Source organism: Borostomias antarcticus, assembly GCF_949987555.1.
Source record: "Borostomias antarcticus genome assembly, chromosome: 16".
NCBI classification, from domain to species: domain Eukaryota; kingdom Metazoa; phylum Chordata; class Actinopteri; order Stomiiformes; family Stomiidae; genus Borostomias; species Borostomias antarcticus.
Window position 1 is genome coordinate 18,190,041 of NC_140249.1, and position 26,002 is coordinate 18,216,042.

Here is a 26,002-nt window from a genome sequence, read left to right on the forward strand (position 1 = left end):
GACCAGTGTTTGACCTGTGCAACCCTCAGGTTAGGATGCTCAACAACTTCAATTTCAACAAAAATCCCTACCAGGCAACACTATCAAACATTGTAAAGTCAAGCCTGTTTCAGATTGTAAACTACATTGTTTACTTTTTCAGTTGAAAATGTATTATTTCCCTGAATTGTGAAAAACATATTTTCATTATGCCAACATATTGATAATGTTAACATAATGTCACTTTATCTTCATCAAACAACTATTCACCCTCTGCATCAATGTACTGAAGCAGCCAATGGTAAACAAGGAGACAACACTACACTCATGGATGTCTCCATTTTTGTACTCATAAAAGATCCTCAGTATAATTTTAACAGTAGAATATTATATTTTTTTTTTACAATGCTTGCTAGTCACATTTATTTGTGTTATAAAAACTGTTATCTTGGCCTCCACTCCAAGATAGTGTAGTTGCCTTAGGGACCTGTGTTGATCAACAGCGCCCCCCAAAGGACTGGTACTGTCATTCAGCAGGGACTAGTATTGGGGTTTGTAATTTGAGGATGCAGATCATGGGTCTAATGTACCATGTTGGTGAATAATGGCTTTATTATAGTAAACACATTTACATTAGTTACATTACACTTCAGTTAGTAAGAGTAATTTAACGACTTCTGTCTCTGTCAAAATACAACATCATGAAAATATATTGCTAGGAAACGAGCTGGCACGCAGGCACACACGCCATCTTATCCCAACAGCTTTTATCATCCAGGTGCATCTGTTCTACAAATGCCTTACATTTATATAAAATCAGTATCAATCATGTACGTTGTACATTTTACTTAGGAAATTACATCTCTAAAACAAGTGCACAGTGAACCTGTCGTCCCTCACCCATGATGCATGTCGTCAGTACAGTTGTTGAATGAAAATGTGTTAAAAGCAAATTCTCAGCTAATGATCGTGGATCTCCAGAGCATCCAGGGGCTAATCAGAGCTGGGCTTCAGAACACCTGTGCTATTCAGAGATCTGCATTGCGCCTGAAGCACAAGCCTCTATGCACATTGCCAATCAGCGATCGCAGAAGTAGAGAGAACATATCTGCTTTGTAGGACAAAATCCCACAGACTCCTCACCTAATGGCATGTCTAATTTCGTCACTGTTGGACACATACACTCCCCGGCCACTTCATTAGATACACTTAGCAAAACGAATGCAGTCTAATACAACTCCTGTAATAAATCTCTCTTCATGATTGTTCTAATGTTCACTTTATGTTGAAACTGTTTACGAGAGGTGGTGATTCAACTATATGATCATTTTGGAGGATGTAGTTTGTGATGCTGTTGAATTGTATTGCATTGTACTAGCATGTGTATCTATTATTTTGGCCACCCCTTTGATTGAAATAGGGTGGCCATAATAATAGACACGTGGCAGTACAATGCAATACAATTACCAACTACATCCTCCAAAATGATCATATAGTTGAATCACCACCTCTTGTAAACTTCAACATAAAGAGCTGCCGGGTGGGGGACAATAATCCTGTTTGTAGGATAAAAATGCTGACTGATTTACAGGATGAGTGCAAGTACGAGAGGACATGGTTTCTCATCAATCAAAAAACGACAGGACCCACCATTTAAGCCATTCACTTCGCTAACGTGGGGCCTGGAGTTTCCCTGTGGCCTACTTCCCTGATGTCACAAAGACTTCCATCTCCATCGTGATGTTCAGAAAAAGAAACACACAAACGACAGTCATTCCAAATGTCCTTCTGAGGCATTTGCTCGCAGAGGCCCCTGGAAAAACTTTCCAGTCATCTCACTTTCAAGCAACCCAAATCTCATCCCATTGGCCCTCTCTGTCAAGATAAACAAAGAGGAATTCAGCTCATTGTTGCAGTACTGGTTTCAGAGGTTGTCCTTTACATACTGTAGCTGAGAAGAGAGCACACACGTCAAAGGAATAGCTCCGTGTTAAACTCAGACATATCCTTACTCCTCAGGCACAAGGGATCCAAAAGACAGACAGAAGATTCAGCAGGGCTATGATTTTTGACATATACTGTACGGCTGCTTGGAGGCTGAGGTTCCAGAGATGGCTGTCCGCAAGGTCTAGTTGTCAGGCTCAGTGACACACTGCTCCACTATCTCCCTGAGGTCGGGGTTCTCCATGGCAGCTGCCACTCTCTCCTTGTCATTGATCTGTTTATTTACTTAAAAGAACAAAAGAAAAAGTAGAAAAAAAGTTATCTTCTGTTGTCAAACTACCTTAAATGATGAATGGAATCTAACAGTACTCTTCTATTGTGGATCAAAATAGAATTTTCCTCCTTTAATTCTATTCAATTCAACAAGCTTTATTGGTAGGAAATACACAGTAAATGTTGCCAAAGCATTCTATACTGTATACCATTCTCTATAATCTATCTAAAAGTAGCCTACATTCTTTTCTATTCTACAGAGTAAATTTGGATGAAAATGCGTACTATCTTCCTCAGTAGAGTGGGCTCCTTCAGAAATGTAAATGTCCAACTGTGGAAGAAATGAGGGAAAAGTAAAAATTACTTTGCGGTGTGTGTGTGTGTGTGTTTCTCAAAGTCATTGAGTCCTAATCAGAGAAGGGCTTGACAGAAAGCGCCACAGAAAATAGAATAAATAGCCCCACATGTGGAGCTGGCTTTGTCCCAGAGGCTACTCATTATCCAGTATGGGCAGTACAAGAGGAGAGAACAACAGCATTTTCTTTTTATTATTTACTCATCCTGCGGTTGCTGCTTAAAAAAGTCATCAAAAATGTTCAAAACAGGATAATTGCCTGTGCAAATAGCTAGATGAGAGAGTTTGCTACATAAACATAACTTAAGGGGTGTTTGTTTGTTCCCTGTTGCTTACCTTGTGCTTAAAGGGCAGGCACCTTTGCAGTTTGACTTGTAAACAGAGGCCTGAAAAACACATGTTATGTTAAGACATTTCCATTGATTTACTTCTTATATAATCAATGTGATACATGCATACTGTCCACCAGGATTACATATACAACACATCATTCTGGTGCTTTGTAGCGCTAGAATGTCTTTACCTTATTTCTGAGACTTTTACTGTCTTTTCTCTTTATTTTGATTGCTATTGTCTATCTAGTGTCTAGCATACACCAGAGATGCCACCACCAGGACTGTGGAGGTGTGGACAAGAGAGGCTGTGGAGAACCTACAGGACTGTCTCCAGTCCACGGACAGGGGCCTGTTCACAGAGGACTACAAGGAGGACGTGGACGGTCTCTGCTCCTGCATGACACTACAACCGGTCATACCTACCAAAGAGGTATCCAGCTTCTCCAACAACAAACCATGGATTAACAAGGACATTAAGGCGCTACTCAACAGGAAAGAGAGGCCATTTATGGCTAAGGACAGAGAGGAGGCCAGGTCAGTCCAGAAGGAATTGAAGAGGGAGCTGCGGCTGGACACTTCAGGCCCAACTGTGTGTGGGGGGGGTGGGAGTCCGGAACATGCCAATGAGCTTAACCAGTTCTTTAACAGGTTCAATGCAACCCCCACCCTCACAAGGCTAGAAGGCAGTCCAACACCTCTGCCCCTGCTTCCCTCCTCGCCTGCGAGGCTAGTAGGCAGTTCAATGCCCCCGTGACAACTGGACAGCCTGGAGCTTGTGGTGGAGAGGAGGATGAGGGACAAACTGAAGTCTATTCTACAAAACCCTTCCCATCCCCTCTATGATGAGCTGTGACAGATGAGGAGCCTTCAGCCAGACTCATCCCACCCAGGTGTGATACAGAGCAGTTCAAGCGTTCCTTTGTGCCAGCAGCCATCAGACTGTATAACAGTGGCTGAGTGTTCTATCAATCTATCCATCGATCTATCTAATAATGAAAGAACATAGAAAATTGTAAAAAATAAAAAAAAATCACTGTCAGTTCCCAGGATAATCAACCTTCAGAGTGTGTTCAGGGGAATAGACTAGGCGGACGTGGTCTTCAATGGAGCTATGTCCTTACAACTTAATTCATTAGTGCTCACCATAGGAACAATACGGCAAGAAACCAGGTTGGGAATCCCAGAATAGGCATTATGCAGTGTAAATATACACAAAAACATAATCCAAAGCAGAAAACAGACAGGTTTGGAAAAGTGCCTGGCACACATCTTATTGCGGATTGATTTAAATGCTGCTCCATTTCCAATTCAAAGGCTGGCCATCAGTGCAGTGATTGCAGCCTGTGTCATCACATACGGCTATTTGCTAGATATGAAAATGGCTGTATGCCTGATACTGTGCACATCACATGCAATAGTACTGTGCAATACTGTAGTAGCCAAGGCTGAATCCATGCCAGTTAACTATGTTATCAATTGAAAAACATACCGATTAGTGTAGCCAGGGAGCAGTGGGGAACTGTTGGGGTGAACTTGATAATGATGAGGTACTCGTCTTCGCCAAGCTCCTGAACCTCGACACATTTCTCGGTCACAACATCCAGCTCCTCCAAAGTGTTTGGTTTCTCAGGGTCTCGAATAGTGCGAATAACATCTGGGAAAACGACACACACAACAGATTATTGGGATTATTGTCTATTAATCTGCCATATCTTGCGCTTCCTCTTTATAAAGACGAGGAGGGAATTTTGGTTCGAATAATTACCCATAACATTTAGCGAGCTATGACTATATATATATATATATATAATGTGTGTGTGTGTGTGTGTGTGTGTTTTCCCCAAAAAAAGTTTTACAAGTGAGCATGCACTTTTGACAGTTATAGTATCCTAACACTTTAACTGCGTTGCTTTGGCAATGTTCTCTTGCTATGGCTAGCTAGTTAGCTCCTGCACTCACTAGATATATAAAATGAGATAAGATACTCTTATCTTACCGTACACTTCTAATGCTTTCTCCTCCATCGTTTTGGTCCTATGTGCATTCTTCTTATCAGAGAATCCAGAAAACTTCAAAACCCTGGTGACTGTGAGCGATACAAGGGTGGAAACTATGTCCATCTTTCAAACAGCGCCATACTCATACAGCTTTCGAGCTTTGACAGACGAGTTCACGAGTATTGGACATGGGGTCTATTGGAGATTAAACTTTGCGGTTTCCGCATGAACTCATAACCATGAGGATCGACTCAAGATGTCGGTTCCATTCATTAAGATGACATTACATTGTAGAGCTCTGCGTAAATTGTGCAACAAATGAACACCTGATCTGACGATTACTTCCGCCTTTAGATTCAGACAAAAGTAATTGATGCTTACGATTCCGCCATGATATGCCTATCATCCCGTTTTTTGCAGTTGGAAATCTTCTTCATTGTTTCATTAATTATATTTGATCTGCTATGATGTCGCTATGCACATTAATAATTGGGGAATTACTACATATTCGCCATTCGACGACATGAGTCTTACGCAATTATCCGTAGGCGAGCTTCTATTGGACAACTTCAACCAGCTGATCCGAACATGAACATGTGACTGTCAGGATGTCGATGAGTGTTTACATGTAGAGGAAGTAGATATGTTCAATTTCTTTTCCTATTGTCCTCCGTCTGATGGATAATTGCCTATTGTAAAATGTCAGTTTAGACAAAGAGTCACTTATTGGTCAACATTTTTTGCATGAATGTTGAACAGACCTGAACCTAGCGATAACTGCACGTTAGAGGTTGCTCTCATTCTCGAGAGCAATCTATGCAGAAATGTTGTGGACATGGGAAAAGCCAAAATGGCCCAAGGCTGCTCCTTGCTCTGTTACTTGAGCAGCACCGGCGAGCTAGTAGTTGGCGATATCTCTGTGAGCGAGACGTCAGGGACAACGCTCGATGGCACCTATGCAGAGTGAGTAAATCGAACAAAAAAGGTCGACTTTGTCCACCTTGAATGAATGACTCACCCGACCATCTCGCTCCGCCGTACTACGTCTTTAGCCCCAATTTGTGATTCTACCTTCACACATTGGGGGCTATCCTATGTTCTAACACCTACCTTTATTTATTTTTACTTTTACTGTCCTCAGCTTTGCCTGGGAGGACGTGACAGCTCCCAGCAGGTCCCGTATCAGCCCTAGACTCATGACTGTGGGTACAGAGTGTGGACTGCGACTCTATGAGGTAGAAGCCGACAGACTTGCCTCCAGTCCTCTTCTTGCCTGTCCCTCTGAGTATGCAGCAGACAGCATTGTGCAACTGGTCAAGGGTCATGACCTTAGTAAGTATCACTGAGGAAGTAAGATAATGCACATGCCACCGACAAAGAGGTCAATGGTTGCCATTCTGACCAGTGACCACACCTGACTTCACTTCAACTATTTGTCAAGAAAGCACAAGTCTCCTTTGTTTTAGTATCTCTGAGTGGCGTGACATCAAGCCTAATCTCTCCCCGTCTTCAAGGACGTCCATACACTGACCGTTGCCGCTTTCATTCTCGCAGGTGTGTCCGAGCTGGTGTCCTTGAAGGTGCTGTCCTTCGTGGACGCTAGATGTCACCTCCTGCTGAACTCCACCACCCTGGTGGAGCTTCTGTGTGAGCGGCAGGGGAGGAGCGAACCCCAGGCCCTGTCCTGCTGCCACCTCCCTCTACCCCCAGACGCCCGCGACACCTGTGCCCACCACCTGCTCTGCCAAGGCATACTCTTTGTGCTAACCACCAATGGAGTCATATGTATCCTAAATAAGAGTCATAAGAGTTTTTTATATCATTGTTATAAATTGTCAATGTAGTCCATGAATAAATAATGTTCATTCAGACTACACACAAATAATGGTCAGTTTAACATCTTCTCAGAGAACAAACGTTTAATAGGGTTGTGACCATGACGTGTTATTATCTCATTAAGCACAGCAGGCCTCTTTGACTCCGCCTCCCAGATGTGTTTGACGGTGCGGAGGGGAGGCAGCTTGCCACTGTGGACCTCCCGTCCTACCTGGCAGCCGAGCCGAGTGAGGACGAGACGCCCCCCTCCCTCTCCTCCTTCTGTCTCCTGCAGGTGTCCCCTGACCTCAGCACCGCCGTGGCCGCCACCCTTTCCAACGCCGCCGTCGCGGTCGACCTCAACGATTACTTCAGGTGATCTGTCGGGGAACCGCAAAGCGCCTCCTCAAATGTATTCAAAGTGTATTCAAAGTGTAGACAACGTCATCTAGACGTTTCAGTGTTATTAAAGTGACGAGATGGTAAGCAGTAATGTCCAGTAGCTGCTGAGGTAGGCACCCTTATATTCCAAGCACCAGAACATTATGGGATGTATGATCAGTAGACTGTGTGTGGGATTCAAGTTGAATTCCGAACTAAGAACAGAAACGTCCACCTACGGCTAGATAATCATCGTTCCAAAAACATTATTGCCTAACGCCAGGTGGATGCATGGTTCTGTATTCACCCGTTTCATACGGCTTGTGTCTGTGCTTTCCCTGGCCTCATTAGGAGGCACCCAGAGCAGCTGCTGTGTCGCCTGCCCCCCAGCCGCCCCCCTCTCAGGCCCCAGGAGCCCAGCGACCAGGACAGCCTCGCCAGCGCCGCCTACAGCCACACGGTGCTGGGCACCCACTTCAACACCGACCGGTAAGAGGAGCTGCCCGCACGCAACCTCTGAAGTGGGTGATAAAACAGCAACGTCGGCAGAAATCTCTGAGAGGCTTTTATCTCAGCGTATCATGACGTTTAAAACTGCGTTAACTGCGAGCTTTATGACATTTATGATTAAATGATTTGATATTGGTTAGTAATGATAAGTATTGCACCTGTGTATTTTAAAGCTACCCTTTTATGTCTTTTATGCCTACCTCTTAATTTTATTGTCCAGGTCCTGGGATGCTCGGCTGACGGACATGTACAACAAGGCTAAGACCCCTCCTCCCTCCCCGTATCAGCCAGGAGGGGCCCCTTGGTTTAGAGATTTCCCTCAGGTTGAGTGTCGTCAGGCCGCGTCCTCCTCCAAGCTCTCCCAGAGCAGAGTCCCAGCGGGAGGAGCCACAGCGCAGCTCTCCGCCCCCGACGGCGCTTCCCCGGCCCTGCTCTCCGCCTCCGAGTTCTCAGCAGTGCTGACCTTCGTCGCCCCCGGTAACAGCGAGACGACAGTGGCCTTCTGGGATTTGCAGTCTCAGACCGTGGCGTACCACACGGCGGCCTTGCCCGCCGTGCCCGTCCAGTGCTGCTCAGAGGAACCGCTCAGCCTGCTGCTCAAGAGTAAGTCAGACGCTGGACACTAGTGATGTAGGGGCCTGCTTTATTCATGTCAGACGCTGGACACTAGTGATGCAGGGGCCTGCTTTATTCATGTCAGACGCTGGACACTAGTGATGCAGGGGCCTGCTTTATTCATGTCAGACGCTGGACACTAGTGATGTAGGGGCCTGCTTTATTCATGTCAGACGCTGGACACTAGTGATGCAGTGAAAAATAGTTTTTCTTTCAATGTAAAAAAAACATCTCCAAATCTGGTAACCCTACCACAACACAGAGCTACAATTATACAAACATGGGATAGTGATTTAAAGCAATCATTCGTCAGCTAAATGGTTTGGCTACAAATGTGAAAGATTTTGTAGCTTTTATAATGCCCTGCAGTGCCACTACTTTGTTTCTTGTTACATTTTGTTGTTTTTAAGAGAAGATGATTGACTAAAATATTACAATATTAATGAGACACGTTTTATATTTATTTGGGGTAAATTACGTGTTCTATTAATCTAGCAATAAACAAATTATGGCTAAAATAATCGTTAAATTTGTAATTAGATTAATCAACTAATAGAAAAAATAATGGCTAGATTAATCGTTAGAAAAATAGTTGTTAAGTGCAGCCCTATAGAACAACAATCCCATGGCCATGAAAAGGGACTGAAGTCATCAGATTTACCGAAATGGAGGATATTCTTCATGTCATGGCCTTTTTCTCTTTAGTCTCACATGCCACAGTGTGCTCAGAGACTCCTTATGACAATGACGCACAGCAGCTCACAACAGTTGCTACAACTGATTGACACAGCTACAGTCAAATCTATGTTTAATCCCACACAGTTTCTATTGTTTGTTTTCTGATTGGATTTGATGTTTAATGAAATAACATAACGATAGAACGTCATTAACAGCTCTGACTGCGAGCATTCATAGCAGGTGACCTTGACCTTGTGACAACGAGAAAATTATTGGGCAGTCGAAAACGGTGCAGTTCTCCACGTGTAGCCTATGTGATGCGCTTTTGCTATGTTTCAAAGATTGCTCGTGTTTCCTCCCTCACTTGCAAAATACTGTTTGCACTTACAGGTAGCAACGAGCAACCGAACCATCATTTGGGTGTTTCCATTCAGCAATACAGACCCGCTGTTACGTAACACCGAATTGAAGGGGAGGAGAGACAAGAGACGTCTCTTCTGATGATAATTTATAGCGAAAAAGCTTCCTCAATGCATATCTTTATTATATTGCTAATACTGCCAGTGAGAACCCAGGCTGGAAAGATAAACGGTGCAAGATAACGTTTATATAGCTTACATTTCCAATACTGTTGCACGTGTTGCATGTCGACGTACTTACATAGTCAATGACGTCAACTATGTTGACGTGTCGCTCCAGCCCTATTGTCCTATTTATCAAAACTGGTGTCAAAATGGTCATTGTTTATGATATTGGCAAGAGATTTCCAAAGGCTGTGTGTGGGCTGTCATAATTAGGTGTGTATGTATATGTGTGTGTGTGTTTATGCATACATGTTTATCTTTGTGTGTGTGTGTGTGTGTGTGTGTGTGTGTGTGTGTGTGTGTGTGTGTGTGTGTTGCAGCATCGGGTCTGTGCCTAGTGCTGTTCGCTGTGTCTCAGGAGGAGCTTCTGAACAGGCTGATGGTATTCGGCAGCGCCGGCACCGTGGACTCCCTGTGTCACCTCAACGCCTGGGGGCGCTGCTCCATCCCTATCCACGCCCTGCAGGTACTGGACAGCACTCCTCTCCAACCCCCCCTCCTATCACACTAGCAGAGGTGCAAAACCCGGCATCAGAAAGTAAACATACTAACCATGTATTAGCATGCACTAAAACAGCTGATTTCACATACTGCCTGGCTAAAGAGAGTTATGCTAATTAGAATCAGCTGGTTTAGTTTAGTGCTTGGGTGGAGCTAATACACGGTTAGTATGTTTACTTTCTGAAGCCAGGTTTACACCTCTGCACACTAGGTCATAACAAAGGCATGCATGTGAATCTTAATGGACTGTACTGTACAATCCTTAACAATAACTAAAACAAAACTTGATTTCACTCAACATCAAGCCCAACACAATTTCACTTTAATGTGCCCATGATGCTTATTGCATACATTTGACCTGTGACATGATGGCGGCGAACATACTCGCTTGCCGCATCTGCTGGAGTGAATGTTGACGTGTGATTGGGCGTAGCTTGTTGACCTCCGCTGCCTTTTTCTGCCCGTTTCAGGCCGGGCTGAAAAACCACCAGGTGGACACGGTGGACTTCTTCCTGAAGAGCAAAGAGAACATCCTGTCCACGCCTGCAGGGTTCTCTCCTCCTGACCAATCACCTGCTCTGTCCACACAGAACCAGCTGAAGAGTAAGAGCTTGGCATCCATGTTGTGTACCCCGGCATTCATTTTGTATACCCCGTGGACCGAGTGTATATGACATACAGTGGTCACACATTATATTGCTTTACGGTTCAGACGTTGATTTGCAGTAACCATAGGGATTGGTATGTGGCTCTTTCTTTTTTATTTAATTGCTTTTTCAGTACTTAATTGTCTTTGCATGACTCCAAGAAGAGTTAGAACTTTTAAGTGATTGTTCTTACGCCACATTTGATTATCTTCCATTGTGGTTTCATGCTTCATGGGCAGTTTATTTGACAAACACTGATTGCATTCTATTGCGTAAAAATATAAAACATGCTTATATAGCTTTCAGTAGTAAATTGATATTCATAAATCGTGAGGATATTCAAGGCAGGGAATATAGTAATCTGAAACTCATATACCATACATGAGAATGAAATGCTTGGGAACACATGCACGCACACACACACGCACACGCACACACACACACACACACACACACACACACACACACACACAGGTATGAAGGTAATGAATCATATTGTGCACTGACGCATAGGATAAAGTGGACTGATGGCCCTGTCCTATCAACCCAGGGTCCTTTTGGACAGCTGGATTATGGGTAAAACATTGGAGCGTGCATGTAAGATTAGATATAGCCCACTGGCAAGAGACTAACTAGCAGGAAGGGAAGCGTGTCCATGTGTGTGTGATCTAGAGTCACAGCTCTCTCAAGGTAATTGCCTTCTCATATGTCTTAACCCACCACTGCCTCCTAATTGATACCATACATCAGCATTATTTGCGTGTGTTGAAGCTTGATTTCAACTAACTGCACAGGAGTACTCTAAAATCGGACCTCTATTTCATATTCATTAGCCTCTTACCGCACAGTTGTGCTATAGGCTTTGTTTTATTTGTGTGTGTGTGTGTGTGTGTGTGTGTGTGTGTGTGTGTGTGTGTGTGTGTGTGTGTGTGCGCGCGCGTGTGTGCGTGTGTAGATACTGTAGATAGATAGATTTGAGCTTTAATAATCCCCGTAGGAGGATTATTGAGTGTTTCAGCAGTGGGAAATTGCAGCAACGGTTGAAATGCAGAATATTGAAATGCAGAATGTATATAGGCAAGGCAAGTTTATTTGTATAGCACTTTTCAGCAACAAGGCAATTCAAAGGGCTTTACATGAGACATTAAAAGCATCAAGACAAAGTGCAACACATAAAAGGTCATATAAAACGAAATGCAAAAAGGAAACTCTTTTCTTTATCACATACTGAAACCTTCTCTATCTCCACTCACTTACGTACAATGTCCTTCTGTATAGTTGCTCACTGGCTTTTCACCAATGCCTCAAACATCCTTTCTGAACAAGGGACCACGTCAGCTGTCAGTGGCCTACTGTTGTGTCACTAGGCACACCTTACCAAAAGTCCAACTTCTCCATTTCCAACATACATTTCCTTCTTTCTCTTCCTCCCTCAAGTCGTTCTACTAACATTCTATTGTACTTTGCAGAACATGTAAAACAAAATGCAGGAAAAATAAGATACCGGACTAAAAGTTACAGTGCAGTGCATGAATAAATAATTATTTGATTTAATAAAAAGCAGCGGCAAAAAGAAAAGTCTTCAGTCTTGATTTCAAAGAACTGAGAGTTGCAGCAGACCTGCAGTTTTCTGGGAGTTTTTTTCCAGATATGTGGAGCATAAAAACTAAACGCTGCTTCTCCATGTTTTCTTTTAACTCTGGGGACAGAAAGCAAGCCTGTGCCAGATGACCTGAGAGGTCTGGATGGTTCATAACGTAGCAGCAGATCAGAAATATATTTTGGCCCTAAACCATTCAGTGCTTTATAAACCAAAAGCAGTATTTTAAAGTCAATTCTTTGACAGACAGGAAGCCAGTGTGAGGACCTCAGAACTGGAGTGATCCACTTTCTTGGTCTTAGTGAGGACTTGAGCAGCAGTGTTCTGAATCAGCTGTTGTCAGACGTGCAGGTTCTTAGTAGGAGTGTGTTTCTCTCTGTTGTCAGATGTGCAGGTTCTTAGTAGGAGTGTGTTTCTCTCTGTTATCAGACGTGCAGGTTCTTAGTAGGAGTGTGTTTCTCTCTGTGGTCAGACGTGCAGGTTCTTAGTAGGAGTGTGTTTCTCTCTGTTGTCAGATGTGCAGGTTCTTAGTAGGAGTGTGTTTCTCTCTGTTGTCAGACGTGCAGGTTCTTAGTAGGAGTGTGTTTCTCTCTGTTATCAGACGTGCAGGTTCTTAGTAGGAGTGTGTTTCTCTCTGTGGTCAGATGTGCGGGGCCTGTGCCCGGCCCTGGACCTGCTGCGCTGCGCCATCAAGGACACCCACACAGAGTCCCAGAGCCGACAGTTCTCAGAGCAGCTCCTCACCCTCACACTGGCCTTCCTCAACACACAAGTCAGGACCATCCTCTCCAACAACGAGGGTAAGATCCTCCTCTGCACAGCTTGGCTGACGTTGTGGGGGGGAAATACATTGGGGAATTATTTGAAATTTGTATCGAATTCTTACTTTTGGCCTCCGCCTGAACCATGAAATCATACCTTATTTGTTTCCTGACTCATCCCTTCCTGTTGGTCCACAGAGCTGGATGAGAACCTACAGGAGTGTGTGGATGTCTTGGATGGCTACATCTCCGACCTGCGTACCTACATGAAGAGGTTCCCCTGGCCTGTAGGGGGCAGCACCTCTACCCCCATCACATCCCCCACGCCTGCGCCTGGTGGGGAGGAGGCGGAGGACTGGAGCTCGCTCTCCACAGAGGTGGGACACACACAAATACACGCACACGCATACAAATTAAGATATTCATATCTGCTGTTTTATATGCTTACAGTAATAACACTATGAGACGTAATAAGACAGACATTTACCAATGACATATATGCGTCTGACTCAGGAGGTGGTCCAGCGAGCAGTGCTGACCAATCAGATCCCTCGCGCCCAGGCCTACCTGCGGAGCCAGAGCAGGCCAGAGCAGAGGCTGGAGGAGCTGAGGATGACGGGGCTACGCCTGGCTTTCACCTGCCTCACACACAGAGACCTGCAGGAGGCCAGCGCTCTGCTCAGGAACATGGTGAGAGAGACCGCGCTCTGCTCAGGAACATGGTGAGAGAGACCGCGCTCTGCTCAGGAACATGGTGAGAGAGACCGCGCTGTGCTCAGGAACATGGTGAGAGAGACCGCGCTCTGCTCAGGAACATGGTGAGAGAGACCACGCTGTGCTCAGGAACATGGTGAGAGAGACCGCGCTCTGCTCAAGAACATGGTGAGAGAGACCGCGCTCTGCTCAGGAACATGGTGAGAGAGGCCGCGCTCTGCTCAGGAACATGGTGAGAGAGACCGCGCTCTGCTCAGAAACATGGTGAGAGAGACGCGCTCTGCTCAGGAACATGGTGAGAGAGACCGCGCTGTGCTCAGAAACATGGTGAGAGAGACCGCGCTGTGCTCAGGAACATGGTGAGAGAGACCGCGCTGTGCTCAGGAACATGGTGAGAGAGACCGCGCTCTGCTCAGAAACATGGTGAGAGAGACGCGCTTTGATTAGGAACATGGTGAGAGAGACCGCGCTCTGCTCAGGAACATGGTGAGAGAGACCGCGCTGTGCTCAGGAACATGGTGAGAGAGACGCGCTGTGCTCAGGAACATGGTGAGAGAGACGCGCTCTGCTCAGGAACATGGTGAGAGAGACCGCGCTGTGCTCAGGAACATGGTGAGAGAGACCGTGCTGTGCTCAGGAACATGGTGAGGGAGACCGCGCTCTGCTCAGGAACATGGTGAGAGAGACCGCGCTCTGCTCAAGAACATGGTGAGAGAGACCGCGCTGTGCTCAGGAACATGGTGAGAGAGACCGCGCTGTGCTCAGGAACATGGTGAGAGAGACCGCGCTCTGCTCAGGAACATGGTGAGAGAGACGCGCTCTGCTCAGGAACATGGTGAGAGAGACCGCGCTGTGACGGAGCCGGCTGGATGGTCTGGTCTTTGCGGACAGGGTTTTACTGTTGCGTTTTTCGGTGTTTTCCCCAAAAAAACCTACGTTTGCACCTAGCTATTATACTACCGCGGCCAAAACACAGCTGGGACCCAGAGGCGGATCGATATGGCCGGAGCCATGTTTTTGCACTTGAAATCGGCAGGTGCATTCTAGTGTAAAGGGCGGATCTGGAGGCTTTTGGAATAGGCCTATACTGTAACGCTGTGTTCACTTCACATTATACAAATCTAACAGTTGATTTATTTTAGTGGATACTATGGTTAATATCAATTTGGAAATAAGAATAATGCAAAATAATAACATAAGATAAACTGTATTCAATGTTTACAGGTCCCCCTAAACGACACTTCAAATCATAACCAAAACAAGAGTAGACACTTCAAATAATAATGGGCCTCATTCAACAATATCTTCCTAAGTTCCGTTCTTAAATTTCTTCCTAAGAACGTTTCTAAAGAAAGCTCCTGTCTGATTTACGACGTGTTCTTAAACCACTGGATGAGTTCACACTTGCCTTCTCTTAATGGTGAATCCTACGGTTTCTCAAGTCGAAAGTGTGTAGCCACTCACCTGAATTAGCATAGGTAAACTCCCCGCTAGTCCCATATAAGGACATGCAACTACAGTAGAGGATTGTGCGCAGATCAATTGAATGAATACTAGTCATCCGCGCCCTCGACTCGCTAACTTTTCGATAGCGTAATGGTTTAGGTTGGGTTGTATCAGGTATGTTGGCAAGTGAGAAGACTGCAGGTGGAATCAAAATCTGATTTTAATTTAGTCAATTAGGCTTCCTACTACGAGGAATTTGCCTTGGTGCATAAACATAGCGAGGCGAACAGTGCAAAATGTCAAAGTGATGGAATACAATATACAATAGCCTATAGTCTACAACAATGTTGGCTATTAAATAGACATCGACAATATGGACATTGCTGAAAAGCTTTAGAAAGAAGCCTAAACTATTACCCATTTGTGGCATTGCTGTTTGCTGCCATCTTGGATAAGCCCCTCTTGGAAAAGAGATATTTGAAGTCAATGAGATTTACCTGTTTAAGTAAAGATTTAATGGATAAAAATGCATCACTGACACTGACAGAACCACAGACTTGAGCTATCAGACCTGTCCTGACTTTGAGAAAATAGTGATGTTGTTATCACACACACACACACACACACACACACACACACACACACACACACACACACACACACACACACAGGCCCCATGACTAAAGCGGAATGTTACAGTTTGTTCCATGGCTAAATGCACATTCCTTATTTACCCTGTGAATAGACGTTCTCTTGTTAGTTTTGTGTTGCCGTGTGGTAAGACTGAAAGTGCATGACTAAGGACAGGGTACCGGTGTTAAAGGTTCTTACTGAGGCTTGTTGGTCTTTGTTTGTTTGCAGGGTTTCAGTGTGAAGAAGCAACTTCACAGTATATGTCTCTACACAGATGATCGAGACCTAAGGGACTTTGTGGTAATTTTTTTTATTTTATTTTTTATTTAACCTTTATTTAACCAGGCAAGCATTCTGGCATTTGCTGTGTACTCTAGAACAATTGAATCATCATGCTCATCATCATCACTGATCATTTGATGTGTACTCGAGACCAATTTTACTCATGATTCCATAATTTGCAGTAGGTTTGGTTTTGTATCTCTTCTTAGATTTTCCATTACTTTTCGACTGCAAATTGTGTTCAAGTTCAAATTGCAAAAATCAAATTATTGTAAGGGATTTTAATTAATCCAGGTGGACGAGCTGTCGAAGCAGAGGTATTTTTCAGAGGAGGAGACACAGAGAGTTGCGTTCGTCAAACAGATTGAGAGTTTGGGTTCGGTGCCTGTTACACGGTGCACAGAGCCTGTGGCCAGAGCGAGGTAAGAGATCCACGTTACCCATGACTCCCTTCTTCATTTGTCTCTTTTGTCTTGTCTTCCTCACACATACTGTACTACATTTTGAAGCAGTTGATAACTGGCTAACAATGTGTACTGTTAGTCTTTGAGTGCGGTAAATATAACTTGATTCGCAAGAGGAAATCTGATTTGGTATAGATTATGCCGTGATGTCAACGAGAAACCTTGAAGACCATTCAAGTGATACAAATCTCAAGTAGGAATGTGGCCCAGTGTGACTGCACTAATGTCACATGATGGGGTATTTTCCCTCTGTAGCAACACTGTTGTTTGTATTGCTTTATTAATTATCTTCACTCTCGCACATCTCTGTTTTTTGTTTTGGTTCCTCGCCAACAACCTATCAGGGTTCTCCAAATAGCCCAGGCAGACCCGGCGTCGAAGAGCCTCCTAGAGCGGCAGGTTCCTGAGACGAGCTCCCTGTCAGAACCCAGTCTGTGGACCTCTGTCCGTCTGGACTGGGTCAGGCACTGGGACCTCCACACCCAGAGGACCATCCTGCTGTCTCGCCTACAAGACTCAGGTAGGGGAGACTCTCACATTGGAGCAGTTATCTTGTAGAATGTACAGTCCACATACAGTACCTATCTGTAGAGACAATGGAGACATTGGATTATATATATCATTATCAATCTTTTGGCGAAATAGTCGTTTTTGTTTAATCCTTATGGTTACACATACTTATCTGGATGGATGGAACTCCCTCTAACAGTCTATTTGTTTATGCTAAATAGTTTTATTTGCTTCTTGATTGATTTGTAAATCGAAATGCACTGTACTATGAAATGATTAGGGACTATCAGTAACGTACAGTATGTTGATTCGCATTGTTAGTGTTGTTTATTTGTTGTATTGTGTTTATCTGTGTTGTTTATCTGTTGTGTTTATTTTTTGTATTGTGTTTATCTGTTGTGTTTATCTTTATCTGTTGTATTTATCTGTGTTGTTTATCTGTTTTGTTTATCTGTTGTATTTATCTGTGTTGTTTATCTGTGTTGTTTATCTGCTGTGTTTATCTGTGACAGCCGTGAGTTCCTGCGACGCGGCGGACCTGTGGGGGTACCTCACCTCCCTCCACGACCAGCGCCGGGTCACCCTCTGGATCCAGAGCCTGGCCGCCCAGAACCCAGACCCCTCCAGCGCCCCACAGTGGCCGGCGCTGCCCGCCGACGTGGTCAACGACCACACGCTGTGTAGCGGCCACCTGAGGGACACCATCCTCTACATGCTGGCCAGGTGAGGCAGTGGGAGAATGGTGTTGGTGTATCTTAAAACATGCGTTGAAATATGGAGACTTTCCAGAACTGTACTTTTAGTCTACTGTTTATATACTATATTATCTACTATGCATTTGACCGAAATGAGACATTGTGTGTGCGCGCGGTTAACGGCTCACTCAGTTCCAGACGCGTCGGTAAGCAGGCTGCTGCTCTCTCACAAGCTGGCAGAGCTATTTTCACATCCATTTGATTTAGTCTACGAAGAACAAATTTAGGCGACAAACTGTGAACATCCGAGTCAGCTGGATTGATTATAATATATGAACAGAATCTTCTCTACGGTGTTTACTTGAGTTTACACCGTTTGGTGCAGTAGAGGGAAGCTGCCGCATCCCCCCGAACCCCTGCTTCTAACGTCTACGGCGACAGATAAGCCTCACCGTTTGACGAGTCCCAATGACGTAGGCTAGCTAGCTACTAACCGTTAACCCTCTCACCCCGTCTCTCAGGAGAGGGCTGTTCATCCAGGCGGAGATGGCCGACTTCGAGCAGCTGCTCTGGAGACTGGGCCAGGCGGGGGGCGTGATGCAGGCCAGTCCCCCTGTCCCGCAGTACCGCTCGCCCCTGGGACACGACTTCCACACCCGCTTCATCCACCACTGCCTGGACCACAGTCTGCGCTACCTGCTCTACACTTACCTGGAGCACTACAGGTGAGGGGCGGGGACACACAGGACCAGAGGGGGATTTGCAAAGCGGTGTTTCTCCGTGTTGGGAACGGTGGTTGGTCCAGAAGTGGGTGGTTGGTCCAGAAGTGGGTGGGTTATGTGTAGAATGGGGCGAAATATGTTGATAATTTGCTCAAATGTACAAAATCCAACAGTATTCTCTCTGCTCTCCCTCCCCTCTCCATGGGGAGAGGTCCTCAACCTTGTCACCTGCTCCTTAGACCCTGTCCCCTCCACTCTCCTTCAGTCTGTTGCGCCCAAACTCCTTCCCTTCCTAACCCACCCAATCAACGCATCTCTTGTATCAGGATGATTTCCCTCAGTGTTCAAGACTGCCAGCCACCCTCCTCCTGAAGAAACCATCTATCCACCCCTCTGTCAAAAACTACTGTACAGACCGCTTTCTATCAAAAACACTTGGAACGCACCATCTTTAACCAACTGTCTTCGTATCTCAACCAGAACAACCTCCTGGACTCCCACCAGTCCGGGTTCAAGGCTGGCCACCCGACAGACACTCCATGCTGCGAGAGCGAACTCGCTCTCTCCTCCATCCTGGTACTTCCTCCACCTGGCTATCGCCATTGACAACGCAGTGGTGACGCCGACTCGGACTGCGTTTGACCAACCGTCGGTCTCCCCACATATCACGTCCGTATGCTCTTGCAGATTCCTGCTCTACAACATCAGGAGGATTCGTCATTTCCTCACTGACGAAACGGCGCAGGTAGGCCTGCTCATCCAGGCCCTGGTCATCTCCCGCCTGGACTACTGCAACTTTCTCCTTGCTGGGGCCTCTGGAGCTTGTCCAGAAAGCTGCTGCTCGCCTGGTGTTCAACCAACCCAAGTTCTCCCACACAACTTCCCTTCTCTGTTCGCTACACTGGCTCCCTGTAGCAGCTTGCATCCAGTTTAAAACTCTGGCGCTAGCCTACAGGCTAATGAAAGAAGCAGCTCCTTCCTACCTCCAGACCATGGTTAAGCCCTACACCCCCCCCCCCCACCTCCCGATCACTATGCTCTGCTACCTCGGGGCGAGTGGTTGCCCCATCACAGGCCCCTGCTGTCCATCAACACAGTCAGCTATTTTCTGTTATGTAGTGGTGGAATGAACTGCCCACTGACGTCAGGACAGCAGAGTGCCGCCTGAAGCTGCCCATCTTTCGTCGTGAACTCAAAATCACTTCTTCAAAAAGTACTACCACGATCCTCCTTCTAAAGCACCATATATATTTTTTATTTTCATACTTTTGCACTTTCACTTTAGCACTAGATCATGCTCTTAGTCTCTTGTTTAGAAAGGTGATGCACTTTCTGCAGTTTCTGAGTTCTGGTGAGTAGTAGTACACTGACTTCCTACGTTAAATGCAATTATTGTAAGTCACTTTGAATAAAAGCATCTGCTAAATGACTAATGGTAATGTATTCTGCCGTTTAAATGTATGCTAATGATATTCTAAGCATGTTTCTCCCTTCATGGCAGGCTAACCCCAAGGAATTGTCCCGCTCTTGCTGATAAGAGTCTATATGAAAGTCACCCCTGGTTTGAAATGCTGGTGAAAATGCAAGAGATTACAAGAGACCTCTCAGGTATGGAGGTTTTCTGCAATCCATGCACCGGTTGTTGATATATTGCAAACAAAGTACTTGTTAGGGCTTTTACCACATTACACCAATGCATGCTATGCAGAATAACATACATATGTGAAAAAAAGCCAATGTTTAGATGGTTCATGGATCAAACAGCAACCATTGAGAGCTATGCTGATGTAACCGAGTTGAATTGGTTAAACTCACCCCTCAGTATAAATATCAGCCACCCGCACCATAGCTTTCCAGCGTCATAGCTGGCTAAAGCGGTCTTTACAGTATGTACAGTAAGGTGGTCATGTAATGTACATCGGCAAGTCAGAGGACGGAACCCAGCATGGGGCAAGCGAGGGTGGAAGCGATATCGACGAGCAAGGTGACACCTCCTCCTCCTCTGTTTTCTGGCGCTTACAAGGGTCACATCCCGACCCTTTGCTACATAAAACGTCCCTGCGTTGATGGTCCCCCCTCCCTGTGTGGCGTCCCTGTCCCCCCCCCCCCAGAGCCGGAGCCCGTGTTCCAGGCCAGTCTGACCAGCGCCCAGGTGCTGATCCCGGGCAGCCAGGCCTCGGTCAGCAGCATGCTCCTGGATGGACACAGCCTCTTGGCCCTGGCCACCATCATGTTCGCCCCCGGGGGCATCGACCAGGTCTGGGATCCCGACTCTTCTCTACAGTACCTAGTATAAGGATTCTGGATGTGTGCTAATGTTCAGAGCCGTGTGTGTTTACTGTGGAACTTGCTGGTCTTCCACACCGACAGGATGCATCCAACACAAAAAATGTGTGCTGTTCAGAAATGTATGCCGTTCAAATCTTATCAGCCATTTATGCGGATAATTGAGCTTCGTTACCTGTACCGACTGTGTTTAATCTCTGTGTGGTGTGTTGTGCTGCAGGTGGTGAGTCAGGGAGAGAGAGCGGGGAGCTCAGTTTGGAGGGTGGACCCCCAGCTGCTGAAGATGGCCCTGAGCCTCTACCCCAAACTCCGAGCTGCCCTCTTCCCTCAGAGTGGACCCCGCGGCTCCAACACCCCCGACATCTCCATCTACCACCTCATGCAGGTACTTTGGATCCTGTACATCTTTTTTGTTTACACAAATATGTTTTTTTTTTTACACATATATGGAGATAGACGGTTTATTTAGACCTATTATGGTATATTTAATGCTATGTATCTACAGAGCAGTGCCAAACTTATATTGGCCGGGTTTCCCGATAAAGAACCTTCTTAAGGAACCCTTCTTAAGCAACCCTTTGTATGGGAGTTAAGAAGTACTTTGGAGTTAAGTGCTTCTTAACTCGTTTGGGAAACCCGGCCGTTTCTTTCTGCTCTCACAACACAGGGCCTTATGAACCTATGTTAATGGTGTGCTGACAACCACTTGCAATACCACATACCTTTCATAGCATAGTACTGAATGCACCCACACTGTTTTGGTGGTCAATGTCAGCTATGTACCATTAGTTAGGTCAGCCCTAGGAACTCTATAGGGTAGTCCGGATTAGTGTAGGGCTTTACTTGGTTGTTGTGTCACATTAATAACCAATACGCACCACATAGTCCAACTCCAATTTCGAGAACTTGGGAGATAGCTATCAAAGTGTAGTTGGAAATGTGAAGATGTATTTACACTATATACAAAAGTATTGGGACACCTACACATAACACCTACAGGAGCTTTTATGACATCTCATTCTAAATTAATTTTTTAATTAATCAATTAACATTAATATGGAGTTGGTCCCCCCTTTGCAGCTATAACAGCTTCCACTCTTCTGGGAAGGCTTTCTACATGATTTTGGAGTGTGTCTGTGGGAATTTTTGCCCATTCATCCAGAAGAGCATTTGTGAGGTCAGACACTGATGTTGGACGAGAGGGCCTAGCTGGCAATCTCCGTTCTAGTTCATCCCAAAGGTGTTTGATGGGGTTGAGGTCAGGGCTCTGTGCTAGCCAGTCAACACCAACCTCACCCAACCATGCCTTTGTGGACCTAGCTTTGTGCACTGGGCCACAGTCACGCTGGAACAGAAAAGGGCCTTCCCTAAACTGTTCCCACAAAGTTGGAAGCATAGAATTGTCCAAAATGTCTTGGTAAGCTGAAGCATGAACATTTCCCTTCACTGGAACTAGTAAGGGGCCTAGGCCAACCCCAGAAAAACAACCCCAGACCATTATCTCTCCTCCAACAAACTTTACAGTTGGCGTATTTGCAGTCAGGTAGGTAACGTTCTCCTGGCATTCACTAAACCCAGACTCATCCATCAGACTGCCAGGTAGAGAAGTGTGATTTTTCACTCCACAGAACATGTTTCCACTGCTCCAGAGTCCAGTGGCAGAGTGCTTTCCACCACTCCATCCAACGCTTGGCATTGCGCTTGGTGATGTAAGGCCCTCTCGTCCAACATCAGTGTCTGATGAATGGACAAAACTTCCGACAGACACACTCCAAAATCATGTAGAAAGCCTTCCCAGAAGAATGGAAGCTGTTATAGCTGCAAAGGGTGGAGCAACTCCATATTAATACCTATGAATTTAGAATGGGGTGTCATAAAAGCTCCTGTAGGTGTAATTTGTAGTTGTCCCAATACTTTTGTCCATGTAGTTTACCTCAGGGAAGCCCCTTACAGAATTTAGACGCATGTTAAAGTCAAAGCAGGGGGCTATAAGAGCGGAGGGCTACCCGCTTAAAGGCTAAACAGCTACATGTATTCATGGACAGTTTTCCCCCAGGCTACTGAGAGCAGTGAGAAATGGAAGGACCTCTCTGTACGTCTGTCTCTATTTCGATTTTCTCAAGAGCCGGGCACTGTAGAAAAGAAATCAAGATAGGTCTATCCAGGTGCAGAGCTACTCAGCCAGACTCTTAATTAGAGATCCATGGTCGAATCCAATGTCAAGTTGTTTTCAGTTCTCTTCTCTCCGTGTGTTGTGGTCAAGTAATCAGAATCCATGTTTTTCATATGGAGATATTCATCTAGGCACTTTTTCATGGAAATTTTGTTTGCCCCAATATTGTTATGCATCTTATTATGGTGTATACATTGGGCTTACAGTGGAATACAAATCAAGTATTCATTCTTGGCTCAAGTATTTTGCTGATAGTATCCTGTTTTGTTTTCCATTCAGTCGCTGTATCCTTTGGATCCTTCCAGACTGTTTGGGTGGCAGTCGGCCAACACGCTCAGTTCCACTGGTAAGTGATTGATCCTGGGAACATGGCTTTTCTGTTGATTTGTAAAGGCAATACACACATCTTCCTTTCAATTCCTGCTGTTTACTGCTAAAGAAACCGGGAACTGCTCATTGTCCAAGGTACCACTCACTGTACTCAAACAGGTAGCAACCCCACAAAGTAGCCTTAGCCCGTGTATAGTTACCACAGTATGTCTTGTTTTCACCTCAGTAGAAACGTCAGCGGAGTTGCCACATTTCTCCAGCCCCCACCTGGTCAACAAGTATGCTTTGATTGAGAACCTGGACTTTCTGTACTACCTGCATCACGGACGACCTTCCTTCGCCTACGGAACCTTTCTCGTCCAGCAGCTAGCCAGGTCCAAGGACGTGAACTCACAGTAAGTACTGAACTCTGGATGTCCTTAACCCACAGAAGTGGTACACAATTGTCAAAACCCGCATTGCAAATAGCAGAATCTGAATCTATGTTTTAATGAGTCTCTGTCAGTCAATCAATCAATCAATTCATTTCTATTCATGCTATAGAGAGACAGTACATCAGATGGCCAGAGGATACAGAGAGCATCATGACAGGGAAACCCTGAATAAGCAGGCAAGCTGATTTAAGGAGGGGACCCAATTAAGTACGAAAATATTTTGTCACAAAACATACATACATATACGTATTCGGGCACGCACAAAGCGCACTCTCAACTCTGCAGCCCAAAAATAGTATCTGAAATTAGGAAGTTTGAGCCAACCACATGGTTAAGGTAGCTGAAATGTTTTTAGTCTGATTCTTGGGCGCTTTCCTTGCCATATACATTTTAAAATTAGCTTGTCCAATTTGTCGAATGTGGATTTAGGGATATAAATAGGTAGCATCTGAAATGGGTAGAGAAGTCGAGGCATCTGTCAGGAAAAAGTATTCCATAACGGACACCTTTTCTCCCTCGAAGCATCTTCCTGACGTCCGTGAAGGCCGCTCTTGCTTTAGCAACGTTAGCCGTGTCGTCTGGGAATATGGCAGTTGGATTGCCGTTGTAGTAGAGTTGACCACCGTGGTCACAAGCTTTCCTCAGCTTTCCATGGCATCTCCATCGTTGTGTAATTTAGCGATAATTACACGCTTAGCCTGTCACCCGGTCTTCTCTGTGTCAGTTATGCGGTGTGAGCGCTCGACCTGTACCTCCTTGTCCATCCACAGCACATTCTGAAGCAGCCTAGAGACTGCCGCGGGGGAGCTCGATCCTGGTTGCTCAGCGACGCCCACGATCCGAATGTTACCCCTCCTCATCCTTCCCTCCATGTCCTCACACTTTTCTTTTAACTCTTCCACTTGTTTTTTGAGTTCTGCTGTCGTGGTTTTGAACCGGAACTACCTCGTCCGACCATCCTCCATAGCCCTAGGCTACAGGGAAAACAATGACATTAGCAGTTACAGAGCATAATGTCATGATTTTAGGTAGCTTGCTAACCACCCACAGCCATAAGCCTGGGTAGTTAAATGACAGCAACAGTTATAGAGAGCGACATACTCACCTTGGTACCATTAGCCTGACCTCCACATGTGCCTCCTCACGTGGTAATTTTAGCGCCTACTGGCAGCCGAGCGTCACCCCGGTGGACGCTTGGTTGGCAGTGGATGAGGTGCCGCTCCACTCCCAGCCAACCGAGCATCACCCCGGTGGATGAGGTGCGCTCCACTCCCATTCCCCCTCTATCACCTCACTGTAGTTGATGTGTGGTGATTGCTGACGCACCTAATGGCCTCTTAGCATCATCCAAGTGGGTGCTGTACATTAGTTGTGGATGTGAGGTGATCCACCCCCTTCCCTATAATAGCGTTTTGAGCATCTTGAAAGGCACTATATAAATACAATGTTATTATTAGCATTATACAACTGAGTTACAATAGTACCTTTTTGACGTACTCTCAGTAGTGATGATACGATGGCGATTCTCGTCAATCAATCAATCAAGTTGGATTTATATAGCGCCCTTCATGATACCCAGAGCGCTTTACAGAGTCCAGTATTCATTTAGACACAGTCATACCGGTGGCGGTAAGCTACATCTGTAGCCACAGCTGCCCTGGGGCAGACTGACAGAAGCGTGGCTGCCAATCAGCGCCTACGGCCCCTCCGACCACCACCAACATTCATTCACATTCATACGTTGCATGTCTTTATGATGGTGGGGGAAGCCGGAGTACCCGGAGGGAACCCACGCAGGCACGGGGAGAACATGCAAACTCCACACAGAAAGGACCTGGAACGACCGGGATTCGAACCCAGGACCTTCTTGCTGTGAGGTGACAGTGCTAACCACTGAGCCACCGTGCTGTCTTTTATCCCTGTGTTAGGCGCAATCATGCCGCACAGCAGGCCTACTGTCTGGCCATGCGGCATTTCAGCACGCCCTCGGTGGCGGCGGCGTGCGTGTGCTTCTGTGAGCTGCTGGGGGCGAGCAGCGTCAGGCTGAGGGTGGACCTGAAGGCCCTGGGACTGATCCTCGGACACTGGAGCCGCAGCGCCGAAGAGAACGGCGCCGCCTCTCACCGTGACTCGTTAGGTAAAACTGGACAGACACTCCCAAGGACCGAAGTATTGTGTACATACACACACACATAGACACACACACACACGCCACACACACTCACCACACACACTCCACAGTATTGCTACTCGTAGTGTTTACCAGATACACACACACACACTTCACAGTACTGTTACTGGTACTGTTTACCCATTTTTTCTTTACTGGTACTTTTAC

The 26,002-nt window shown here is 45.8% G+C and overlaps 2 protein-coding genes across 2 annotated transcripts in view; one reads left to right on the forward strand and one right to left on the reverse strand.

The window, feature by feature from the left end:
• Nucleotides 1–582: 582 nt before the first annotated feature.
• ciao2a (cytosolic iron-sulfur assembly component 2A) lies at nt 583–5,033 on the reverse strand. Its single transcript, XM_084451272.1, has 5 exons — nt 4,883–5,033; nt 4,376–4,540; nt 2,888–2,937; nt 2,482–2,527; nt 583–2,208 (listed from the first exon to the last, which is right to left on the reverse strand). Exons 1-5 carry the CDS (start codon nt 5,004–5,006, stop codon nt 2,108–2,110), a joined length of 486 nt encoding a protein of 161 aa, XP_084307398.1. The 5' UTR covers nt 5,007–5,033; the 3' UTR covers nt 583–2,107.
• A 490-nt stretch (nt 5,034–5,523) lies between these two features.
• The window catches only part of spg11 (SPG11 vesicle trafficking associated, spatacsin), a 33,523-nt gene continuing 13,044 nt past the window's right edge, over nt 5,524–26,002 (forward strand). Inside the window, exons 1-22 of the mRNA XM_084451115.1 lie at nt 5,524–5,846; nt 6,025–6,215; nt 6,438–6,668; nt 6,875–7,073; nt 7,431–7,568; nt 7,810–8,192; nt 9,787–9,932; nt 10,438–10,570; nt 12,859–13,014; nt 13,174–13,352; nt 13,489–13,665; nt 15,997–16,068; nt 16,345–16,472; nt 16,859–17,034; nt 17,537–17,747; nt 18,241–18,444; nt 19,943–20,049; nt 20,553–20,698; nt 20,948–21,112; nt 23,180–23,246; nt 23,460–23,625; nt 25,593–25,801. Of these exons, the coding sequence (XP_084307241.1) occupies nt 5,632–5,846; nt 6,025–6,215; nt 6,438–6,668; nt 6,875–7,073; nt 7,431–7,568; nt 7,810–8,192; nt 9,787–9,932; nt 10,438–10,570; nt 12,859–13,014; nt 13,174–13,352; nt 13,489–13,665; nt 15,997–16,068; nt 16,345–16,472; nt 16,859–17,034; nt 17,537–17,747; nt 18,241–18,444; nt 19,943–20,049; nt 20,553–20,698; nt 20,948–21,112; nt 23,180–23,246; nt 23,460–23,625; nt 25,593–25,801 (3,799 nt within the window). The 5' untranslated portion in view covers nt 5,524–5,631. The remainder of the gene's footprint in view (nt 5,847–6,024; nt 6,216–6,437; nt 6,669–6,874; nt 7,074–7,430; nt 7,569–7,809; nt 8,193–9,786; nt 9,933–10,437; nt 10,571–12,858; nt 13,015–13,173; nt 13,353–13,488; nt 13,666–15,996; nt 16,069–16,344; nt 16,473–16,858; nt 17,035–17,536; nt 17,748–18,240; nt 18,445–19,942; nt 20,050–20,552; nt 20,699–20,947; nt 21,113–23,179; nt 23,247–23,459; nt 23,626–25,592; nt 25,802–26,002) is intronic.

Coding starts and splice junctions, on each gene's coding strand:
- ciao2a (XM_084451272.1), bottom strand. CDS start 5,006: ATGGACATAGTTTCCACCCTTGTATCGCTCACAGTCACCAGGGTTTTG. Junction 2,938..4,375: donor CTCCCTGGCTACACTAATCG/GTATGTTTTTCA, acceptor TGTGTTTTTCAG/GCCTCTGTTTACAAGTCAAA. Junction 2,209..2,481: donor CCACTCTACTGAGGAAGATA/GTACGCATTTTC, acceptor TGTTCTTTTAAG/TAAATAAACAGATCAATGAC.